The sequence below is a fragment of the Pholis gunnellus genome, assembly GCF_910591455.1.
Source record: "Pholis gunnellus genome assembly, chromosome: 21".
Classification (NCBI taxonomy): Eukaryota; Metazoa; Chordata; class Actinopteri; order Perciformes; family Pholidae; genus Pholis; species Pholis gunnellus.
In genome coordinates this window covers 645,440-670,000 of record NC_136548.1, presented here as the reverse complement: position 1 = coordinate 670,000, position 24,561 = coordinate 645,440, and the positions used below count along the sequence as shown (strand labels likewise).

The 24,561-nt window shown below is 42.6% G+C and overlaps 1 protein-coding gene across 3 annotated transcripts in view; it reads right to left on the bottom strand.

Annotated features, from left to right (window-relative positions):
- The window catches only part of jmjd1cb (jumonji domain containing 1Cb), a 118,057-nt gene that overhangs the window by 38,427 nt on the left and 55,069 nt on the right, over positions 1 to 24,561 (bottom strand). For 2 of the 3 annotated variants that reach the window (XM_079183009.1, XM_079183010.1), the window contains exon 3: positions 3,099 to 3,212. In XM_079183009.1, coding sequence (XP_079039135.1) covers positions 3,099 to 3,212 — 114 coding nt within the window. Of the gene's footprint in view, positions 1 to 3,098; positions 3,213 to 12,735; positions 12,772 to 24,561 lie in introns of those variants that run through there. The other variant, XM_079183011.1, reaches the window with a different exon arrangement.

Genomic DNA, 24,561 nt, shown 5'->3' with positions numbered 1-24,561 from the left:
CTTGATTTATTACCTCAGTAAACATTGTAAACATGAGTTCATGGTCTCAATCTCTAGTCTTCTTCAATACAGCATGATGTTCATTTAGTACACGATGGTCCATTTAGAGTCAAACAGACCATAAAGAGGAGCATGCTTTAGGGTGGGGCTACTGTGATTGACAGGTCGCTACCAGAGACGTATACACATCTCTCCGTCACTCCCCCGCAGTTGGAATATAGTCACTTCCGCTCACTGGTTGCCAATGGTTGTGATCCAAGATGGCGGCGGCCCAAACTCCGAACTCAAGGACTTAAAACGGCAGTCCACAAACCAATGGGTGACGTCACGAAGACTCCTTCCACTGCTTATATACAGTCTATGATAGCTACACGGTAACTGATGTCCGCCTTGACAGCCGTGTGTCTAAGCAGCAGCAACAAGAACTGTGATTGGTCGGCTGGGCGTGGAGGAAGGTCTGGTCTGCCCTGCCTTTGTCAAGGTTGGAAGGAGCAATAAAGTTAGGTTCGTAAAGCGTCCGTGTTGTTGTTTCAACTCATCATGCCTCTATGTGCTGCACGAACACTCCAAAAAAACATCAACCTCATTCTGGCAAAAATTTACGTGGCTTTTTTTGCAGTGCTCTGTGTTAAAGTATTCATGACAAAGACAATAGTTCGGAAAAATATAGAGGCGTGCCGATTAATCGCATGTAAATAATAATAATAATAATCGTCCCCGGGTGTGCAACGGCCGTAACACGTTACACTGTCAAACTGGAGCTGTGCCCGTGTGTTAGTGGGTAAGTCTCAGTCCAGGTCATGCCAGACTCCATGTGGAGACAACTAAGTCGGCAGACTGTCACTGCCACAGATATCACGTGTGTGTGTGTGTGTGTGTGTGTCAGCCTTCTATAGAAAATAGGACAAGACACAGGGGATCATGCGGATGGTTCACTGCTTCAGACCAGTTGATGAAACATCTTGTGCTTGCGGCAGATCTTTAATGGACTACATTCTGACTAAGCGGCTTTAAGCTACATTTTTTTTATCAAATGAACACGATGGACTGCCGTATTGACAGTTAAAATACGCCCTCCTCTCACAGAACTAACAGCCAGATATTTTGGCTTCACTTTCGGGGAGCTGTGCGTCCACGACGGCAGTCTGTGAAACGATTACCCGAAAATGACGGCTACAGTCCAGACTAGGAGAGTAATATCCTTTACATTACTCAATTTAACAGAAAGCAGACAGGCAAAAACCAAAACGCACTCAATTCAGGTGAAGAAGAACTTGATTTGTTAATTAGCATGTAGCACATGTAAAAGTAAGGTAGCACTCTGTTTAATTAAATGGGAAAGTGCAATAAATATATTTTGTCCCTGAAATTAATGAATAATCGTGATGAGTAATCATGATCCAAATATTGATCAGAATCATTTATCTCAATCGTTTTAGCGATAATCGTGCAGCTCTACTCTCTGCTGGCAACACTGCCATAATAAACGTCTAACAACAAGCACATTATTCCAATAACAATGCTAGCAATGGGTACATCTGTGATCTCTTGACTCTAAAACGGTCCATTAGACACATCATTAGGCAGCAAATCTCTGCACATTCAAAAGAGACCGGATCCGTAAAATCCCCATCCGCGCTAAAAAAACAGAGGAAAACCAGAGCGGGGAGGAATCCTCAAATGTCAGTACAAAAAGCAAATTGCTGGTGCACTGGGCCACGGCGGTGGACAGCCACAGAAAGTCAAAGCATGAGTCACCAGAGGACACGGCAACAGTGGACTTGACTTCTGATTGGCTGCAAACAGAAGTGGAAAAACAGAAATAGAGTGCGTCTCTCTTGGTATTTGCACTTGTCTCAAGCGCACCCTGATGACTGATGGGAAGAGTGCAGCACACAGCCTTCCCGTCTGGGTTGACACTGAGTGGAACACGGTGTTCCAGCCAGCACAATGCAACACACACACACACACACATCCCATCACACTCTCATCTAACACACAGCCACAGAACAGAAGCATACATCCCTTTGATTTACTGCCGATTGTGGAGCGACAGCATCTATGCTGTGTCTATGTATTCATCAGTATAAACGTGTGTGTGTGTGTAATTTATGAGTCGGCTGTGAGCACTCGTGTGTGAAATCACACGAGAGGACAGACATGTTGGCTTTATATCCACGTTAAATCCCGGCAGTGTGGGATCCATATGGAGCTCAGCGGCCGCCCCCAGCGGCCCTCCGTGGCTGCGGTGTCCAGCCCAGTACCTAACTGTGAATGACTAATTCTTCATTAGCGGACGAGATGCAGTAACAATGTGTGCGTCTGCCAAAGGGACTTTTTGAAGCCAACAGAAACCGTTTATTCCCTTAGAGACAGCAGGTAGCTTTGCTTTGGTATGATTTCATAGTGTCAACCGCTCTGACTTTGAAACCAGAGACGGCTCATTTTGAATCCACTTTCCTGCTTTCATTAGCTATCTCACTCCTTTTGTCAGAGGTAGGAAAAGAAATAGTTCATTTGGCCTATCATTTCTCATTCTAATTATTACTACTGTTTTTTGTTTTTTTAATTCTCTCATTTGTTATTATTTTTAAAGGTCTCTGTTTTTAATTCTATTACTATATTGTAATTTTTAACATCTAAAATCTCTTTATTGTGTAATTCTATTGTCCGTCTGCACTTGTTTGAATGTGTTGCATTTTCCTTTAGTATTTTGAAAAGTACTTTGAGATACATCTCTTTCTCTAGCAATATGTTCTGTGACTGTATCGATTCAAAAACTCTGCAGATTTTGAATTAATAGTTTAAATGCAATCATGTGCCCTCTCAAAGTAGTGTTGTGTTGATTTCATGTTTTCTTTATTCTGTTTTCTGAAAATTTGATTTCAACACACAGCCCTAATGTCTTTCCTGATTCATTTTGTTCATAAGGTATACATATATATATACATATATATACATATATGGCACTTTATGTGTGATAGTTACAAAAGTCACCAACGTTTTTACTCGTTAAAAAACTCAAATCTGTAGGAATCATCAATTGGAAGGGCTTGATGATCATGTGGTGCATTCTCGAGTGTGCGTGTGATCCTTACCTGGTACGGTTGGAAGGCTGAATGGTCAGACAGGAAGTCCAGCTGTCGGTCTAACAAGAATTCCACTGCTGTTACCGATGACAACAGGCTCTTCTCCACCACTGGCTTAAACGCCTGCATACACAAAAAAAAAACCGCATGGTCAACAACAGCACAGAAACAAGGACACAAGAGGTTAAGTCATCAATTACAGAACCACAATGCTTGTAGAATGTATTTTGGAGTTCACTATGACACTATGATAAGTCGACTTATCAATAAGTCCATCGACAGAAAAACTATTGTGATAATTGTTTGAGAATTTAAGTACTTTTTCATGCCAAAATGGCAGAAAATGCTGTTTGCAGCCTCTCAAATATGGAGATTTCCCTGTTTTCTGTTTTCTATCATATCTAACTGAATATCTCCGGGCTTTGGACTTACAAAACAGGACATTTAAAGACCGTGGACTTTGAGAAACTGGGACATTGTCCAACATGTCTTCGACCAAACCATAAATCGATTGACCGAGAAAACAGATTCGTTTTTAGACACAATTAAAGGATGATGAAAAATAATTGTTGGCTGGTGCGCTACTGTAAAACAGAATGTGGGAGTGTTGAGGCAGAGGAAACACAGGAGTGAAGAGAGAGAGATGAATGACAGTGAAAGAGCAACAGAAGAGATTAGAGGGAGGACGGGATGAAACGAGGCAGAGAGGAGAAAGAGACGGAGCCGTGAATACATTAATAAGTAGAGGAAGGCTGACAGTTCAAAGGCAGTACGCTCCACTTTGATGCTGCCGCTTTCACACACACACACACACTCTCTGATGATGTCTGTCAGCCTGCGGCCGCCTGAGCTCAGCTGTTAGCACTCGTAGGAGACAGACGTCCACATTTCCTCTTCATGTCCATCTGTACCGATGTGAATGTAGTGCAGTCAAACTATTGGAGAGAGTCGTCTTAACCACATCACTTCTTATTTTCTATTTCAGAGCTCCATATCTGTCGAGTACGGCTGGAGAGGAGAGCCAGCAATGTGTGTGTGTGTAGCAGGGGCTGGTGCGGCTGTGATTTATGGTTACACAACAAGGTCAGTCTGATAGAGAGATGAGAGATTAGAGGTGAGAAACATGACCACTGTGCCCCCCCAATACAGTACAACACACTCACACACGTACACAGAGTACGTGTACAGAGGCAGGAGCACATTTGCAAGCAAAATATGACCCCAGTGTGTGTGTGTGTTGCTCTATGTCTGTTTGTCTGTTATATACAAGCCACACAACTGGACATTATTTGGGAAATGATTTGTTTTTCGTTTATTTATCTGTCCCTCCTTTGGCAGCAGAAGGAGTCTTATTTTGCCGGGAAACCCTGAAGGCCTCGAGTTGAAAAAAACGTCAACTCAGAGCAATAAAGCGCCCAACGTCATTGGTGTTTCCTCTGTCATTGTGGCGACTGTTGCCCAGAGCTGTGACTTTACCAACTGTAGTTACCGTGATCTGAACAGAAAACAGCAGGCCTGCTAATTCAGGATCGTAAAAAAACTGGATTCAGACAGGAAACCCCGCCCCCTCAATCCCTCCATGAAGCCAGTCCATCGATGCAGCAGTGGTGCCCACAGAGAGACTGCTTTGGAACATGAGCACTGTGTTTCTGATGCGTCCCTCGCATTCGTCACAACAAAAGGTCAAATCCTGTCTCAGTGTTTGTGGCGGTTGATAATCTTCAAGCCCCCCTGCTTTTTATTTTTGGTTATGTTGTTTACATGTAAGATAAAAGCAGTCTAATGAACTATCCAACATATAAATTGACTTCTTCTATTGTAGGGTAGAGGCAGTGCAAATGCATGATGGGAACCTGACAAGGTTTACAGTATATTAATATAGGGCTGCAACAACGAATCGATAAAATCGATAAAAATCGATTATTAAAAGAGTTGGCAACGAATTTCATTATCGATTCGTTGTGTCGCGCCATTATTACGCCACTCAACAAGTCGCGGAGATGTTTGAATGTTCAAAGCAGGCTTGGTCGCCTGAATACCGCAGTTAGGAATAATGGAATAGGACTCCGGTTCTATTTTGTGGGTTTTTCTCTGAACTGGGGCCATGATTAAGAGGGACGGCCGGGACACTTCGTATTGTGCCGCTAGAGGTGAAATTCTTGGACCGGCGCAAGACGGACGAAAGCGAAAGCATTTGCCAAGAATGTTTTCATTAATCAAGAACGAAAGTCGGAGGTTCGAAGACGATCAGATACCGTCGTAGTTCCGACCATAAACGATGCCAACTAGCGATCCGGTGGCGTTATTCCCATGACCCGCCGGGCAGCGTCCGGGAAACTAAAGTCTTTGGGTTTCGGGGGGAGTATGGTTGCAAAGCTGAAACTTAAAGGAATTGACGGAAGGGCACCACCAGGAGTGGAGCCTGCGGCTTAATTTGACTCAACACGGGAAACCTCACCCGGCCCGGACACGGAGAGGATTGACAGATTGATGCTCTTTCTCCATTCTGTGGGTGGTGGTGATGGCCATTCTTAGTCGGTGGAGCGATTTGTCTGGTTAATTCCGATAACGAACGAGACTCCGGCATGCTAACTAGTTACGCGGCCCCGTGCGGTCAACGTTCAACTTCTTAGAGGGACAAGTGGCGTTCAGCCACACGAGATTGAGCAATAACAGGTCTGTGATGCCCTGAGATGTCCGGGGCTGCACGCGCGCCACACTGAGTGGATCAGCGTGTGTCTACCCTTCACTGAGAGGCGTGGGTAACCCGCTGAACCCCACTCCTGATATTAGTCCATTTAGTGATATTAGGGATGTTCGAGCAACCTGTTTGTGCACTTTCTGAAGATTGTTTGCACTGTGAATTTGCACTGTCAGCTCTGTTTTTGAATAAAGGGTTGGAAATTAATGCTTTTTAGTTTTTTGTTTTTTTATCCGATTCATCGATTAATCGAACAAATAATCAACAGATTAATCGATTATTAAAATAATCGTTAGTTGCAGCCCTATATTAATACTGAACACAGGAAGTCGGCTTGTTACCGTGACAAACGCTGCAGCGTGTGTGTGTGTTCTGAAGATCCAGCAGAAGAAATGCTCAGCTGTCCAATCCCATTCTAATTAAAAGAGATTCAGGTCTTAGATTAAATAAGGGCCCACTTACTAGCTAAAAATGTTTTTTGTTAAAATGTTGCTGATGAAGCCCCTAGGATGCGGTTGCAAGCTTCAGAGAAAGCGGACCTTGAGTCTATCCTTGGCACACCATCAGGGACGAAGCCTGTAAGACAGGAGAGAGGGCCTTCTGGAGAGGGCTAGTAAGTGGACCGTGAATTGAGATGAGTTTGTCAAACTAGTATTTCCAAGTTAGCTTGAGTAGGGCGACATTGGAGAAAACAGCAAGAGTACGCTAGATTTAAAAAATGCTCCAACTGAAAAACCCAGTGCAGTGTTGCCAACTCTTTTGCAAAGTAGCTAGCATCACTAGCTCAAAAAATCTAGCAAGAAAGTCCTCCCTCCAAAGCCACTCCCCCCAAAATTCATCATTCATCATTATGAACGTAAACAACGAACATGGCTGTTAGCACTCACAGCTGTCAAGCTAGCAGCTTGTGGAAGACTCCGGTGACGCGCAGTGAGTGCCTTGGAAAACGTTGACAGAATTGTAAAGGTTCAAATTCCCATTTCCATGAAATCCCATCTGTTAATAAGATGGCATGTACGATCGAAAGCTGGCAAACAGCTCCTAATGAAACGGATCTTTGTATGACTACAAATGAACCTTTCAGGAATAACTCACATAACGGCTGGCTTTATTGTGTAGTACTCACACCTAGCAGTTAGAGCTTTGGTTCTTAGTCTTTTAATTTCCTTCTTTGGGAACAAATTGCTTTTATGTATATTGTTTAATTTGTAAAGACTGCTTTAGCAACCGAATTAAGACCAACGCAGTCAAAAAGCAGCCTTTTGCTGACTTTGATAGCTAAAGAAAGACTACAAATAATAGCTCAGCAGGACGTTCATTTAGGTACATGAATGTGAATTGAACAGTGAAGCTGATGATAGGCAGATGTGTGCTGCTAAACCTGCTCTGGGTCCATCTAGGCCCAGAAACATGTCAGGAGAGATGGAAGACATTTCATTTGTAGACCACAGATCACGGCCACCATCTGTGGATCGCTGCTCTCATTCCTCTCTCTCCAACTGAAAGGACCTGACAGTCCCTCCATCCCTCTAAAAGGACTTCACACACACAACACACACACATACATACACACACAACACACACATACATACACACACAACACACACACACATACACACAACACACACACATACATACACACACAACACACACACATACATACACACACAACACACACACACATACACACAACACACACACATACATACACACACAACACACACACATACATACACACACAACACACACGCATACATACACACACAACACACACAACACACACGCATACATACACACACAACACACACACATACATACACACACAACACACACATACATACACACACAACACACACACACATACACACACAACACACACACATACATACACACACAACACACACACATACATACACACACAACACACACGCATACATACACACACAACACACACATACATACACACACAACACACACGCATACATACACACACAACACACACACATACATACACACACAACACACACATAAATACACACACAACACACACATACATACACACACAACACACACGCATACATACACACACAACACACACATACATACACACACAACACACACGCATACATACACACACAACACACACACATGCATACACACACAAACACACACGCATACATACACACACAAACACACACGCATACATATACACACAAACACACACGCATACATATACACACAAACACACACGCATACATATACACACAAACACACACGCATACATATACACACAAACACACACGCATACATATACACACAAACACACACGCATACATATACACACAAACACACAAGCATACATATACACACAAACACACACGCATACATATACACACAAACACACACGCATACATATACACACAAACACACACGCATACATATACACACAAACACACACGCATACATACACACACAAACACACATGCATACATATACACACAAACACACACGCATACATACACACACAAACACACACGCATACATACACACACAAACACACACGCATACATACACACACAAACACACACGCATACATATACACACAAACACACACGCATACATATACACACAAACACACACGCATACATATACACACAAACACACACGCATACATATACACACAAACACACACGCATACATATACACACAAACACACACGCATACATACACACACAAACACACACGCATACATATACACACAAACACACACGCATACATACACACACAAACACACACGCATACATACACACACAAACACACACGCATACATACACACACAAACACACACGCATACATATACACACAAACACACACGCATACATATACACACAAACACACACGCATACATATACACACAAACACACACGCATACATACACACACAAACACACACGCATACATACACACACAAACACACACGCATACATATACACACAAACACACACGCATACATACACACACAAACACACACGCATACATATACACACAAACACACACGCATACATATACACACAAACACACACGCATACATACACACACAAACACACACGCATACATACACACACAAACACACACGCATACATACACACACAAACACACACGCATACATATACACACAAACACACACGCATACATATACACACAAACACACACGCATACATACACACACAAACACACACGCATACATATACACACAAACACACACGCATACATATACACACAAACACATCCCACTCGACCGCAATTGGGTCACATCTGCCAGTGTGCCGGGAAAAAAGCATTCTGTCACTGCGTATTTCCAGACGGGAAGCAGCAGAGTGGATGAGACGCGTTCTCTTCAACGCACATTCAACCTGCTCTGGGTCCATCTAGGCCCAGAAACATGTCAGGAGAGATGGAAGACATTTCATTTGTAGACCACAGATCACGGCCACCATCTGTGGATCGCTGCTCTCATTCCTCTCTCTCCAACTGAAAGGACCTGACAGTCCCTCCATCCCTCTAAAAGGACTTCACACACACAACACACACACATACATACACACACAACACACACATACATACACACATACATGTGTGTAATAAAGCAGAGGAAAAGCAGCTGGATGGCGACGATAGGGAAGAACCAGCAGAGGACAGAGGCATCAGCAGCAGTTGCCAAAGAAACCCCAAGAAAGAAAGGTAGTGATCAACTATTTGCTCTTTATGTGGGCTGGTTTTTAATATGGATTCATTTACCATATTGCCACACAAGAACTACACTCTCGCTATGTCTGCACTGTTAGCGCTGCACTGTCAGCTTCCAGCTCCTGGCTCAGCCATCTCTGTGTTGTGACAATATACACGGTCTGAATTCCACACTGTTTAGTGTTTCTGTTTAATAAATGACCCAAAAGATTAATAAATTACCAAAATAGTTGAATATTGATTTTCTGGCAATGAACTCATCTTTAATCCACTAAGCATGTCAGCAATATTGAAGTCCCCCCTTCTGTGGTTTGGCCTCCAAAGAGCAAAAATAGTTTTGTGATATTTAAAAAAACAAACTCACATGGGACAGATTCTATGTATGATGAAAGATAGAAACATGATCTGTCACCTCTTTCATAGAGGAAACGCTTGTATTTACACTGAACAATAAGGACATGAAGGTTGAGACGGCTGTGACCGGCGTCACTGCTTTGGTGTGACTGACTTTAGATGAGGGTCAACCTGTGAAGATTTCACCCATGAATCTAAATAAAACAGGTTGAAGGGGGGTGAGGGCTGAATGAACAGGAATAATGTTCCTCTCCATCAAACAGGTGGCTGAGTGCCACCACCACATTCAGGTTGTTCTCCTCTACAGGGAAACAGCTACTGCTGGCAGCCCCACAGTAACAACCTACATCACACAGCACCACAGACTTTCATTTTGACCTTCATCCCAGAGAACCATGCTACTAACAAAAAAGGCCATGGTATGTTCAACACCACATAGCAGAATTACACAGCTGTTAATCAGGCAACAAACAGCTCCACAGTAGACAGCCCATCTGTTCCAAAAAGGCAAGTGTATAAAGATCTGAATTATTTAATTTGTGGGGGGAGCATTCCAGAGAGTCATGACAACTACCAGACACAAAGTGCATCAACAAAGAGGAAGGATGGTTTCAACCTGAAAGTGAAAACGAGGAATCTAAATACAAATGCATATACAGTCAAATGGGGACAAGACGCCGCTGCACTTATTGGAGTTTTAAGATAGATTTGGAGTTTAGGACACAGAGCAAAATATATACTTGCTGAAAAGGAGGAGTCAATCACAGTAAGCCCGCCCTAAAGCATCCCCTGCTTTATGGTCTGTTTGACTCTAAATGGACCATCATTTACTAAATGAACATCATGCTGTGTTGAAGAAGACTTGAAACTAGAGATTGAGACCATGAACTCATGTTTACAATGTTTACTGAGGTAATAAATCAAGAGAGAAGTAGAGTCATTTTCTCATAGACTTCAATACAACCAGAGGAGTCGCCCCCTGATGGTCAGGAGAGGTATTCAAGTTTAAGGCAACAACAACAACATAAAATACAACTCAGTCTCTGTAAACTACTGTTAGATTAATAACTGTCAAGATGACGGAATTACCTTGTCAGTTAATTCTGTCATCTTGTCAGGGATACGCCTTGAGGTGCATTCAAAAGCTCATCAAACATGATTAATGGGGTACTTCAGTCATTTAGCATGGCACTTCGATAAAGTTGAGGGACTTGCAAGAGACAGATTCAAAAAGGAAAAATGTAAACGGCACAGAGGTAGATATCCCAACGTTAAATTAGTTTGGCTCCAAAAACGCTGGATCCTACACTTCCTACAATGCAGCTAAATGGCGTCTTTCATAGAACAGACAGGCACTTTGGGAACAAGCCCTTTTTTACGGGTTTGAAAACCAAAGGTCCCACAGAGACAGATCAGGGATTGGGATTTCAAAAAGTTTGTATGTATTTATTTTTTTGCTGAACTAACTTCAGCCGTCCCTCGTCCATGCTGATCAATGACTCAGCCCAGCAGCCGGATGATGCTATTTGGCTGAATCCCCAGGTATCATAAAGATAAGTAACCGACCTGTTAATAGCCAACTGTGAGATGGAGTCTGATGCTGCTGTACTGTATGACTGTACTGCAGCAGCCTCCCACTCCTGCTACCTATCCATCAGGAGAAACTGTAACCAGCATCATTTAGCTGTTTGCCTCACTGATAGTGAATATTCATGTGGTATGTGCCTCAAATCTCAAGAGTGAAAGCCTCCGTTATGAATATGATTCATATTCCTGTTTCTCTCCTTATGTGACAACGCAATACTTTTGCCCACATCTTTCCAATTCCATGCCCACAGTTCGTAGCTGGACTTGACGGCCCGATGACTTCATTGGGTTTGATCTCTCACTCTTGTTTAAGCTTCTGCAGAGACACAGAAGACGTTCTACAACTGTTTTCAGAAGCTGGTTACTACTTCTTGTGACAACTTTACTAACTTTTGTAAGTACATTTAGTGCAGTGTTTGAATTTAGCAAGAGTGTAGGGCTGAGTTATGCAAAAAAGAATTAGCTGTGCAGGCGCACACACCGTGGATTTGTCTAAAGCTTCTCAAAGCTGATGAAATTGCGATGGAAAAGCCAAGAGACACTGTTAATGAGAAACTGAAATGTCCTCACTGTGAGCCATGTTTAGTGCTGAGCAGACACACCATGTACGGGGACACATGAAATGATTTACCACCTTCCACTCTGACAGAAAGATATTACAACAAAATCAGAAGAGCACCGTAGGCTCGTGATCAGAGTTTGAGGAAGATGAGGGTAATGTAAAAGTCGATCACAGAACATAGCGAGAATTAAAACTACTGAGTTTGGGGGGGAAAAACAAAGGAATAAACTGGAATCCACTGGCACTATCGTACTTCTAGTCTTCTTAAATCTACAATATTTCTGTGTAAATCAAGTATTAACACAATACTCAATATTCTGGAACACAAGTGAGCGATCGACTCTAAAATGACACTACAGATAGTGCAAGATCATATATGACAAAGCTGTGATATAGACGACAACATGAGTCGTAGCGGGTATTAAGTAGTAAGGAGGTATGGAGGAAGCAGCTAATTATAATGCTAACAGCATCTTCAGAGACTGTTACAGGCTACACACACACATACACACATACATACGGGTCGACATCTATGACAGAGGAGATTAGGAAGACCATACAGCCTATTCTAGGAAACGTCCTCAGCTCCCTGGCAGTTTGTTGCTTTAGTCGCACGGATCAAACTCAACTCTGCTTTTTCGATGGCAAATGGCAGCGATGTGTACGACTGCAGGGGATAGAAATCTGTAACGTTACCTCTCTCCTCCGTCTCCAAGCAACGTCAAGGAGCAATGGCTCTGAAGAAAAACACTTGACAAAACTAGCTTTGATCCAGCGAGCAAGGGCGGAGAGGCAGGAAGGAAGAAAAGGAAGGATGATGAGGGTAAAAAAAAGGGCAGAGAGAGAGAGAGAGAGAGAGAACAAGAGCGATGTGGTTTCTTCTTGTGGCAAGGAAAGACAGATGGCCAAGAGGGAAAGAAAGCAGAGCAGAGGACAAGCTACACGGCCGACATTTTAACTGCTGCTGACGCAAGGAGGGGGAGAAAGGAGAGAGCGTGAGGGAGGGACGGAGGCAGGGACGGAGGCAGGGCCGGCCTACGCACACTTCCTCTGTGTGTGTGTGTGTGTGTGTGTGTGTGTGTGTGTGTGTGACGCAGCCTCGCTCTCTCTTACTCACCACACTCTTTGAATTTCTCTCCAGCCTCTCAGCTCTCTCTACAGCAATCTGTCTCACTCCCACTCCCCCCCCTCTGCTCTGTTCAATTGAGCTTTATTGACAGTAATTTCCTATCACATGTGTACTAATATATGCATATCAAGACAACTAGGAGTAAAGGAAAAGTTTGAAGTATCTAGACTCTAAATATCTAAAGTCATCTGGCTGGGGGAAACTGGCTGGGAAGCTGAATGCAATAAATCGTAGTTTCCTCATTTATATACTAATTATATTGATCCAGTAGGTTTATACAGGTTTGATAATGTCAGTCACTAATATTGGTGCGACGGATCATAAAACTCAGGGTCCGGATCGGATCAGCACATCATTTTAAAAAAGGGAGCAAATATAACTTTTAGGGATCAGGGATCACGTTTTTTTTACCGCCGATACTAATTGATGATAATTGACGATCTATATTGGTAGATACAGATCCCTTTGTTGTTTGATTATAGCAGCTGGTCTTCAAGGATCCGGACCACCGTCCCAAAAATCATTTCAACCGCTCGGAAGTCTGTAAACCATCAAACATTCTAAATGTTATACTTTGACTTTTGTAATTTGTAGCTGTTGTTTTCTTGCTTTTAAATGATCAGGAAAATGAAGTTTGTATTTCCACTGATTGAAACAAATCTTGTCATTAGTTTTAATGATGTATTATAAGCTGCTTAGAGCTAGTGTAAACAGCTCATAATTCATCTCTAATATCTCATAGTTCATCTCTAATATCTTCAAACTACTGGATTTATTCAATTTTGTCTCCAAAACTACATTTTACAAGATTATATGTGATGTCTGAAACACAGCTACGGTTATTATTTGTTTTGTGTAAAAATGAAGCCAACACCTATAGATACACTAACTGCAGAGAATACGCAGAGACTGCGTCTCCTCTCTGCTCTGACACAAGGCTTCTGTGAGAGTACCCGCCTGTGTGTGCTTTGGGGCGGCGGAGGGGCTCACGGCAGCACCCGCTGCTCGTTCACGACGTATGTGCTTTAACGTCAGAGTCAAAACACCAGAAAAGTCTCCTACAACACCAGAACAAGTCGCTAGATTTGTCACTAGTAGCTTTTGACAAAAAAAGTCGCCATGAGGGTTTGGAAAGTCGCCAGATTTAGCGAGAAATTCGCCAAGTTGGCAACACTGGCACCGACTAAATATGTCCCCAGAGCAACATTGGACGTAACAATGGTTCCTATCACATATTAAACCAAACAAAAATCTATCTTCATAAAAACTAGTTGTACAAATAATAATATATAAACAAGCATATTAAAGCTACTGCAGATGTAAAAACAAACACATTTAACTTACCAGAGCTGTTGTTCACTTAAAGACAAAGTCCATCCTCCTCTCTTTGTTAATAAAGAGTTTAATCTCACGTTGTTCAGTACATCCGTGCGTTTTAGTTCCAGTAAGAAGTCCTTCTCGATTCATGGACGCCAGTGAAGACAGTCAAGCCTCCCCAGTTGTATTTCTTGAATAGGTTTTAATGCGTTTGAGGGCTGAAAATGTCCGCTCCACAGAGGCAGCAGATTTTGGGATTATCACCGCCCAACATGTCACGCTAGCCCACTGACCAATCATGTATGGCTAGGCCAGCTAGCAGGCTCTGGTACGTCAAAGAATACGCCCAACATGTCAAACTAAAGATCTGATTGGTTAAACACTGACAATCAACAATATCGTCCCCATTCACTTAAACTGCACATGGATTCACTGGGTGAGTCTGCAGGCCTGGGGCCTCTCTTCTACCTAGAGACACAGAGGTGAAATCTGATTGGATAAAAGCTCTACTTAAAACAAGCTGCACTGGAAGCAGAGCAACTGAGGAGCACAGTAGCTGTGCAATGAGAAAATAAGATAATGGGAAAAATGGTTTTATAAATTATAATACATGTAGTGTATTTAGGAAAAATTATTAAATTATAAAATAGCTATAACTTTGTGATTCTGTTTAGGCCAGCAGAGAAGGCTTTGCAGGCCCTGACGGCCCCCCACTGGATTACATGATAACGTTATAATTTACCTTTGCCCAATACTCATTTTCACTGAACAGAGCCTGAACGCATCATAATGTAAGTGAATGGGACCTTCGTTCAGCTCTCCTCCTGACAATTAAAACATGGATTTGTTGTTTACAGCAATAACAACATTATCAGATATCGGCAACTAGAAAAACAAATGCCGATGTCCTGATCACACATTTTACTGAATATTGGAGGATAACGATTGCCAATAAAACTTTATTTCACACTCTGATGGTTAACGTTAAACTGTGTAATTAATCCGCGGTTCACATGCGAGGGGGGATCTGTGGTCCGTTACACCACTAGTCACTAAGGTACAGTAATTAAAGCTGCACTAGTCAGCGCTTTTATATTAACATGGATCAAATGAAATGGGTAGTGTAAATGGTTTTGCTTGTAGTGATGCATCGACGGAGACTTATCACCAAATCTGCAGCTTCCTTGGTCTTTCAGCTCAATGTTTCACAGGCTGCAACTTCACTGCTTTGGTTAAGTCTCACCGCTCTCATACAGCAACAGCAGCCAGCTGGGGTTTTTTTCTGTTTTTTTTCCCACATATTTTATTCTTAGCAGCTGGTGGAGACCAAACCAGAGCAAAAAGAAGAGTGGATATTGGACTTTGTTCATTAGGCGGACACCAATCTCAAGACTGTGGGGCTGAGGGGTCATATTTCTGGGCTTTAATCCAACCTATGACGTTAATTGGAGGGATGTTGAGTTTGGTTTGGTTAGTTTTTCTGATTTTTTACTTTGACCAAAATAACACTGATCCAGTGACATTAACAATGTGTCTCAACACACAGGGTTGAATACCAAATCCTAATGAACAAATAGAAAAAGGGTAAGACAAGTATTCAGTGTTTGGTTGTAAATAGAGCCGGCTGCCCCACTGCTGAACCCTGACACACACACACACACACACACACACACACCCTAGACCATCACCTTTGAACTCATCAGCTGACCACAAACCAGCTCTGATTAATCTGGTCAACGCTCAGCAGATTTACTCTCTGCTACTGTAACAGCACTAGGGCTGCAACTAACGATTATTTTAATAATCGATTAATCTGTCGATTATTTATTCGATTAATCGATGAATCGGATAAAAAAACAAAAAAGCATTAATTTCTAACCCTTTTTTCAAAAACAGAGCTGACAGTGTAAATTCACAGTGCAAAAAATCTTCAGAAAGTGCACAAACAGGTTGCTTGAACATCCCTGAGCTGTTAAAGTAATAATTTAAAAAAAGAAATGGACTAATATCAGGAGTGGGGTTCTGGGTTACCCAAAATACTCTGTCTCTTATCACCTACAAGTATAACAGTACTTTAATGAGTTAACTGAATAAACGTTACCGTGTTCGCCTGGTAGACCAGCAGTAGAATAACAGAATGGGAAGAAAAAATTCACTGTTTTCACCCGCCATTTCTCATCTTTCTGAGCTCCGCTTAACTTCCGGTTTAATGGTCATGTTACAAAAACAAAAGCTCGTCTATCATAAGTAAAACAACGGCGAAGCAGTTACGAGTTTAACACAAGGTACCCAAAATGGCAGTACATGTAATGTATTATAATTGCAGAAATAAACAAAAAATAATACAAATCGCGTAAATCAACTTCCAGTGTTGTCATGGCAACGTTTATACGCCGGTCAGCGTCAGCTACAGAACCGGAGTCCTATTCCATTATTCCGAGCTGCGGTGTTCAGGCGACCGGCCTGCTGTGAACACTCAAACATCTCCACGACTTATTGAGTGGCGTAATAATCGCGCGACACAACGAATCGATAATGAAATTCGTTGCCAACTCTTTTGATAATCGATTTTTATCGATTTTATCGATTCGTTGTTGCAGCCCTAAACAGCACACACACATACACACACACAGTTATGCAGTAATAGTCCATCTGCTACACTTATTAAAGCAAAATTCACACACAGTCACAAACAATAATACAGACTACAACAATCACAAATGTGTAGAACACACGTGTGCATTGTTGGAGGTATGTACGTAAGACAAGTGTTAGCCTTCATGTTTTCAATCTCATTCTCTACACTGGCGTCTAAACATGGACGCCTGAGAGGAAGTGTGAACTGAAGTGACTCTGAAAGGAGGACAGAGACACCTCCTGTGCTTCTGTTTTGTCAGAGCGAGAGGCCTGAACTGCTCCTGTGCAGGGAGACTAATGGCTTTCTTCTGCAGCCCTCGCTACTATAAAGGTAAGCTATAATTACACATGCACACACAGATCCACAGGAGGCAGGAGATTACACTAGACCAGCTCCATCTGCCCAGGGGGGAGAGAAGGGAGGGAGGGAATTTTTACTGACCCAATTTCTACCAAAAACTACATCTCAAACTGGTTTACTCTCCGGCCGGCTAACGAGCCCGTAGACCTGTTCCAGTAGGTCTGTGGGTGACGTAGACGTACTCCACTGCGCTATGTGTTCAGGATACATTACAGCGGTGAAGACGGTTTAGAGTTACAGCTGTAAAAAGGAGAGAGGTGCATGTGAGGTCACACAAACACACACACACACAACAGAAACAGAGCCAGCACAGTGACCAGATAATAAGATGCCTGCTGATATGTGAGCGTGTGTGTGTGTGTGCTGTATTTCATTCTACAAAGTGGGCCATTGTTGCTAGGTAACGTAGCAAGACTTGGATGTGTGAGAAGTTAAACAAAGATATTACACTCGCTTTTTATTCTCCAGCTGTTGTGTTCTACACCACTGACTTCCCCGTCACTGACTCCTGCCTACCTGCTGTTTAGCCTTAATCTAATTAGTGTACAAAAGGGGTGTCACGAGAACTTCTTTTTTCTACCGTAACTTAGAAAAGGCATAGGTGGAGTTGTTCCCATGCCGATACCAGTATGAGAAATGCTTCCGATACGGCCAGCAATGCAGGAATGGGTATAAACGAGTAGGCTCGTCAATGCTCCGGTCCGATGTTACGTTGTTACATTGTTTATCAGCTCATTTACACCACACAGGAACTACAACAAGTGTCACTCGTTACCCGATCCATACATCCAGCCCAGGCGGCAACCTCCAAGTCTAAAAAGTGAAGCCAATGCAGAAAATCCTTCAACTTGCATTCTCTCTAATGTCCATCAGGGGGTGACTCCTCTGATTGTATAGAAGTCTATGAGAAAATTACTCTACTTGATTTATTACCTCAGTAAACTGAAGTGAACATGAGTTTATGGTCTCAATCTCTAGTTTTAAGTCTCTCCTCCTCGGTTCAAATATGGTCACTTCCGTTCACTGGTTGCAAAAAACCAAGATGGCGACGGCCAAAACTCTGAACTCATGGCTTCGAAACGTCAGTCCAGTGGACACAGTCATGACGACTATGTCCACTTCTTATATAGTCTATGATCCTGACTGATCGCTACTAAACATGTCCACCCTAGTACTACAGAGCTGTGGTTCAACACTCTATTGGTCACTGATGAAATAGTCATGAGAGCTAGTTAACCACTGCTATTGGTATCGACTTCTACATTTCTGGTATTGTGACTAAACCAGTGTGCAGTGCATGTATCAGAACTGAAAAACAAGGTTGCTGTTAGAGAACCATCTAACAGACATGAATCACTTCATTGCCTTATCTCAGCTGTAGTCTCTCTGACGAAGAGAGACAAATGATACAAGCTTATGAACCACAAATCATCGGGCCGGGAGCTTTGTTTTGGGAAGATATTTATAGCATCTCTTCAGCTAGGGATGCTTGCATCAAATCCTCTCTACTGGCAGCAGTTACAGATAAAACCTCTGCAGGAGTTCATTTCTATAAAGTACAGTACACACACACACACACACACACACACTCAACATAAACAGGATCTGTGAAATGACAGCCTCACTCTCTGCCCGTCTGTGTCTCTCTTGCTCTGAAATTAGGACAGAGGAGAGCTCTGCCAGATAACGTTGCTGCAAACGGGCACTCAGCCACAGCGCAGCATGAAAGTGTGTGTCTGTGTGTGTGTGTGTGTGTGCATGAGTGCGTAAGTTACAAGAGTGTCCCATCAGTTTTATTACTGGCTCTGCACCATTTGCCTTTGCTACAGAGGTGGCAGACGGACACAATATCACGTGGTTAGTTCAGCAGTCTGTCTCCTCTTAAAGCGCCATCCCATTCTAACCTGCTGGGTTTCCAGTGGGCAATACACATGTGTCTGGTTCAATCTGTTTAACTTCCTGACAAGAACCAGTATGCAAACGCTAATAAAGGTGTATGTTTGAACTACGTGGGATTTATTGTTTTACTTGTTCTACAAGAACACAAGAGAATCGAGGAATTCCTCTGGTGCTGGTATCGACTACTACATTTCTGGTAGTGACATCCCTTGTGGAATATATATATATGGAATATTTGATAGGAAAAGCCAAGATGAGACTATAGTGATGTAGTGAATTTTCCGTAAATGACAAGATGAAATAACAAGATGTCTGTTTTCTTTATTAATCCAGTCGCACAAATTAAAATATTGTGTAAATAGAATAATTCCTCACAGTGGTTACCATGAGGCACATTAATGGTTTATGCAACAGTCTTTTCACACATTATTAATGTAATGTAAAAGTATTTTTCTGGCCATGTGAACCGTGGTTGCATAAAGAGGACTGGATACGCCCCGTTGGTGTCTATGAAAGTTGCTCTACAGTAGTTGAATTACGGCCCATCCAGCCAGCGCACTAATGTTAACCCCGCCTCCCGTTCCTCGGTCCAGCCTCATTCTCATTCACATTAGTAGAGGAAGGAGAATAACTGGGGATTCAGCTATTAGTGCAATTTACAACTTTTAGGATCTAATGTTAAAATAAGGTCTATTGACGTATTTGTGAATAGATTGATTGATTTACCTCAATTTCCCAATGTAAGTCTATGGGAAAAATACTTTTTGGGCCCAATGGCATCACTTGACATACAAGGAGGTTGTAATTCCACTGTTTGGCCACTATATAACACTTGCTTCCAGGCCTGGCGCTCTTCCTGGGGACTTGATGTGAACCTGCCAAGATGCGTTTCCTTTAAAATGCCCTCACAGTTTGGCCAAGTCACTTCCAATGACGCTGAACCATCTATTTATTGCCAACGTTGGAGCATTTACAGCAAAATGTCAAACGAGTTTGAATTCTAATGGACATTAGCATTAAGAGCTGAATGCGTTTATTAAATCCTACATCCTGTCCTCCGACACAGCTGTCCTCTATCCCTCTCTCATTCCTGTCGTTCACTTTCTCACACCCTCTCACATTCACTTTGTCTTTGTTGGGAGTCTGCAGTGAATGTCTTTAATGAGTTCACACAGTGCGGGGGGGGAGAGACAGAGAGAGAGACAGAGACAGAGAGACAGAGAGAGAGACAGAGAGAGAGAGACAGAAAAAAATTTGACTCAGATTTTAAAAAATGTAGTGATATCTCAAAATTAAAAATACTCCTCGGAGAAGGAGATCGGGCACACCTTGCTGCCCAATACGTGTTAACATGCCACAACCTGAGGGACAGTGAGTGATCTACACACACACACACACTTTATATATATATATATATATATGTATATATAAAATGAATAATCAATCTAGATGTTATATAAATGTTATTGTGTATTAATATTATTGTTTATTAATATTATTGTATGTTTAATTTTTGTGATGCTTTGGCAATACCGTTTCTAAATGTTCATGCCAATAAAGCAAATTGAATTGAATTGAATTGAGAGAGAGAGACAGAGAGACAGAGAGAGAGAGATGATGTAATATCTGGATGAGAGATGCAACCGTGCACACACACAGGTGGGCTGAGGGAACAAATATACAGGTATGCAGATCAGGGGGGCTTCTATCTCTCTCTCTCTCCTCTCTGCTGGAGTCCATTCGTCAGATGAGAGGAGGCCAGAGCAGAGCCATACTGGTACACAAGGGAAACGCAGTTATGGTCTCCCTTGTGTGTTTCGATTGGCTGATCTTACACGTGGTTGCCGAGAAGGTCGGCTTTGCTGCATTATTTCCCGTGCGGTTCTGTAATACTGTCTCCACTGATGGAGTTGTGTCAGTGAGACGTCCCTGGGTGACACACAATGGGTTGTGTCAGTGTGGGGAAGCCTGAAGACGCCCTTCCTAGGCCAATAACTAGATAAACACAGCAGCAGGCATGTGTGTGTAAACAAGCTATATTAGCAAAGAGCTACCAACCCATGCCTCCCTAGACCACAGCCCACACGTGTGCAGCAAAGGAGATGGGGAAACATTGATTCAGATGTAAAATGAGTTTTAAATACAGACTCAAAACGAGTGCCGTTTGCTCTGTTCAAACAGTATAAACTTAGTTGAAAGTGCTGAGACATCACATTCTGTTTCCTTTGTTTATGAACATTTACACACAGCAGAAAACAAACAGAGATATGCAAAGCATCCGGCTTCATGACCATAACAGCATGGAATAGTATTACTGTAGTAATACAACAGACATGCAGGTACAACTTACTCTGCTCCGGTGCTCCACTACATTCGGGGCATTGAGGTTTACATCAATGTGATGCAAACCCATTTTCTGGTATTTGTCAAAACAGATCACAGAAAAAAAACATTTAAACCCATTAGCAATTCCTTCATACATTCTTTATTAGATAAAGCATTTGGGGGGATCTATTAACAGAAAGGTAATACAATATTCATAACTATATTTTCATTAGTGTGTAATCACCTGAAACTAAGAATGGTTGTCTGTCCGTTAGCTTAGAATGAGCTGTCATATCTACATAGGGAATGGGTCCATGTTTCTACGGTAGCCCAGAACGGACAAACCAAACACTGGCTCTAGAGACTCATGTTTTTAGGTTATAACCAGTGGCGGCTGGTGGAAAATGTTCTAGGTAGGGCCATCCAATCAATTTCAGCAAACACCCCAGTATGATTTAATGTAAACAAATAAAGGTATCAAACACGCATTACTACTTTGCAGTTAAATATTCAACATTTATTCCAACACAAGAAAAAGCAGCAAATAACACTTTGATAAACACGTCAGGACATCTTATTTTAGTCACCCTCACAGGGAATTCAGTATTATATATATCATATAATAATATTCAGTATACTATAAAACACACGCTTATAGATATAAGCTATGATGAGTTTTCACTGTTAATTTACCATCTCAATTAAATGTTGATGCCTCCATGACCAAGTTGTCATGAAACTATGTAGAAGAACAGATGTTCACTTTGTCTAATATGTAGCTTGACAGAGTTCTCGTGTGCCCTGGTGTTCTCATGTTTCCTTACCTCCTCATCCCTCACTCCCTAACTGTCCGTGCTGGATCTGTCCCCGTTGTTTTAAAAAGCTAAATAAGTTATTAGCATGACTGCATCCAGCTAGCCAAACCTGTCTGGTACAGCTAGTAGAGAAGCTTCATGTACTGCTTCTCTTTCCCACTAGTCTGCTTGTGAGGTCAGGCTGATCTGGGATCAGCTCTTTCACTGTACTTTCTCCTCAAACTTCTCCTCTCAGACGGATCTTGGAGGAGTAGTGCTCGCGCTGGCGCTCACGCTCGCCTGTAGAGACTTCTCCTGACGAGAACGCGCAGCTAGTGCAGCTAGATTCAGAGTGGATTTGGCCCCACTCTGAATCTATTTGAGGACGCTGATTGGCTAAATTGTATGTCACTCATTTATATCTTTAATCAGCGATTGGCTAAACTGCTTCATAGACCCGCCTCGGTGGGGCCAGCCCCACTAGGTGCGCGTTCTCAGACGTGCACACAAGCGGAGATGACGAGCAGACCGGCTGCATACAAAATCCCCATCAAAATAAAAGCGCAGGATTTTTTATTTTTTTTTCGGGGCTAAAGGTGGGGCCAAATGAGAGTGTTCAAAGCAGGCCCGGTCGCCTGAATACCGCAGTTAGGAATAATGGAATACGACTCCGGTTCTATTTTGTGGGTTTTTCTCTGAACTGGGGCCATGATTAAGAGGGACGGCCGGGACACTTCGTATTGTGCCGCTAGAGGTGAAATTCTTGGACCGGCGCAAGACGGACGAAAGCGAAAGCATTTGCCAAGAATGTTTTCATTAATCAAGAACGAAAGTCGGAGGTTCGAAGACGATCAGATACCGTCGTAGTTCCGACCATAAACGATGCCAACTAGCGATCCGGTGGCGTTATTCCCATGACCCGCCGGGCAGCGTCCGGGAAACTAAAGTCTTTGGGTTTCGGGGGGAGTATGGTTGCAAAGCTGAAACTTAAAGGAATTGACGGAAGGGCACCACCAGGAGTGGAGCCTGCGGCTTAATTTGACTCAACACGGGAAACCTCACCCGGCCCGGACACGGAGAGGATTGACAGATTGATGCTCTTTCTCCATTCTGTGGGTGGTGGTGATGGCCATTCTTAGTCGGTGGAGCGATTTGTCTGGTTAATTCCGATAACGAACGAGACTCCGGCATGCTAACTAGTTACGCGGCCCCGTGCGGTCAACGTTCAACTTCTTAGAGGGACAAGTGGCGTTCAGCCACACGAGATTGAGCAATAACAGGTCTGTGATGCCCTGAGATGTCCGGGGCTGCACGCGCGCCACACTGAGTGGATCAGCGTGTGTCTACCCTTCACTGAGAGGCGTGGGTAACCCGCTGAATCCCACTCCTGATATTAGTCCATTTTTTTTTAAATTATTACTTTAACAGCTCAGGGATGTTCGAGCAACCTTTGTGCACTTTCTGAAGATTCTTTGCACTGTGAGTTCTGTTTTTGAATGAAGGGTTGGAAATGAATGCTTTTTTGTTTTTTTATCCGATTCATCGATTAATCGAACAAATAATCGACAGATTAATAGATTCTTAAAATAATCGTTAGTTGCAGCCCTACCGTGGTACCACCAGCCTCCTTCTGACTTCTGTTGCTGATTAAGTAGAGTTATTATGGTATGGACTCTGAGCGGGAGTAATGGCACTACCACAGTTTTGCACTCTGTGGTTCATGTTACCACAGTAAAGGGAGGAGAGAGCGGGGGTAGTCAGTTGGTTGCTACCTACTGTAGATTCCACCAAATCCTACCCACTGTCCCTTTAAATGCTTCAAATCATGATTGCACAGTGATGAAGGACTTTACCCGTAGAAGAAAGACAAAAGAAAACCTTTAAAGTGACCTTTAAAAATCATACTTATTGGACCATGAAGAATAACGGTGAAGTACTGATTGAACGTTATGTAGACTTCAAGTAGCGTTAATATCAAATCACAATATCTCTGAATCACCACACTTTAAATAATTGTAATCCACTACCAATTGTCAGACTGAGATACAGCAGTATCAATT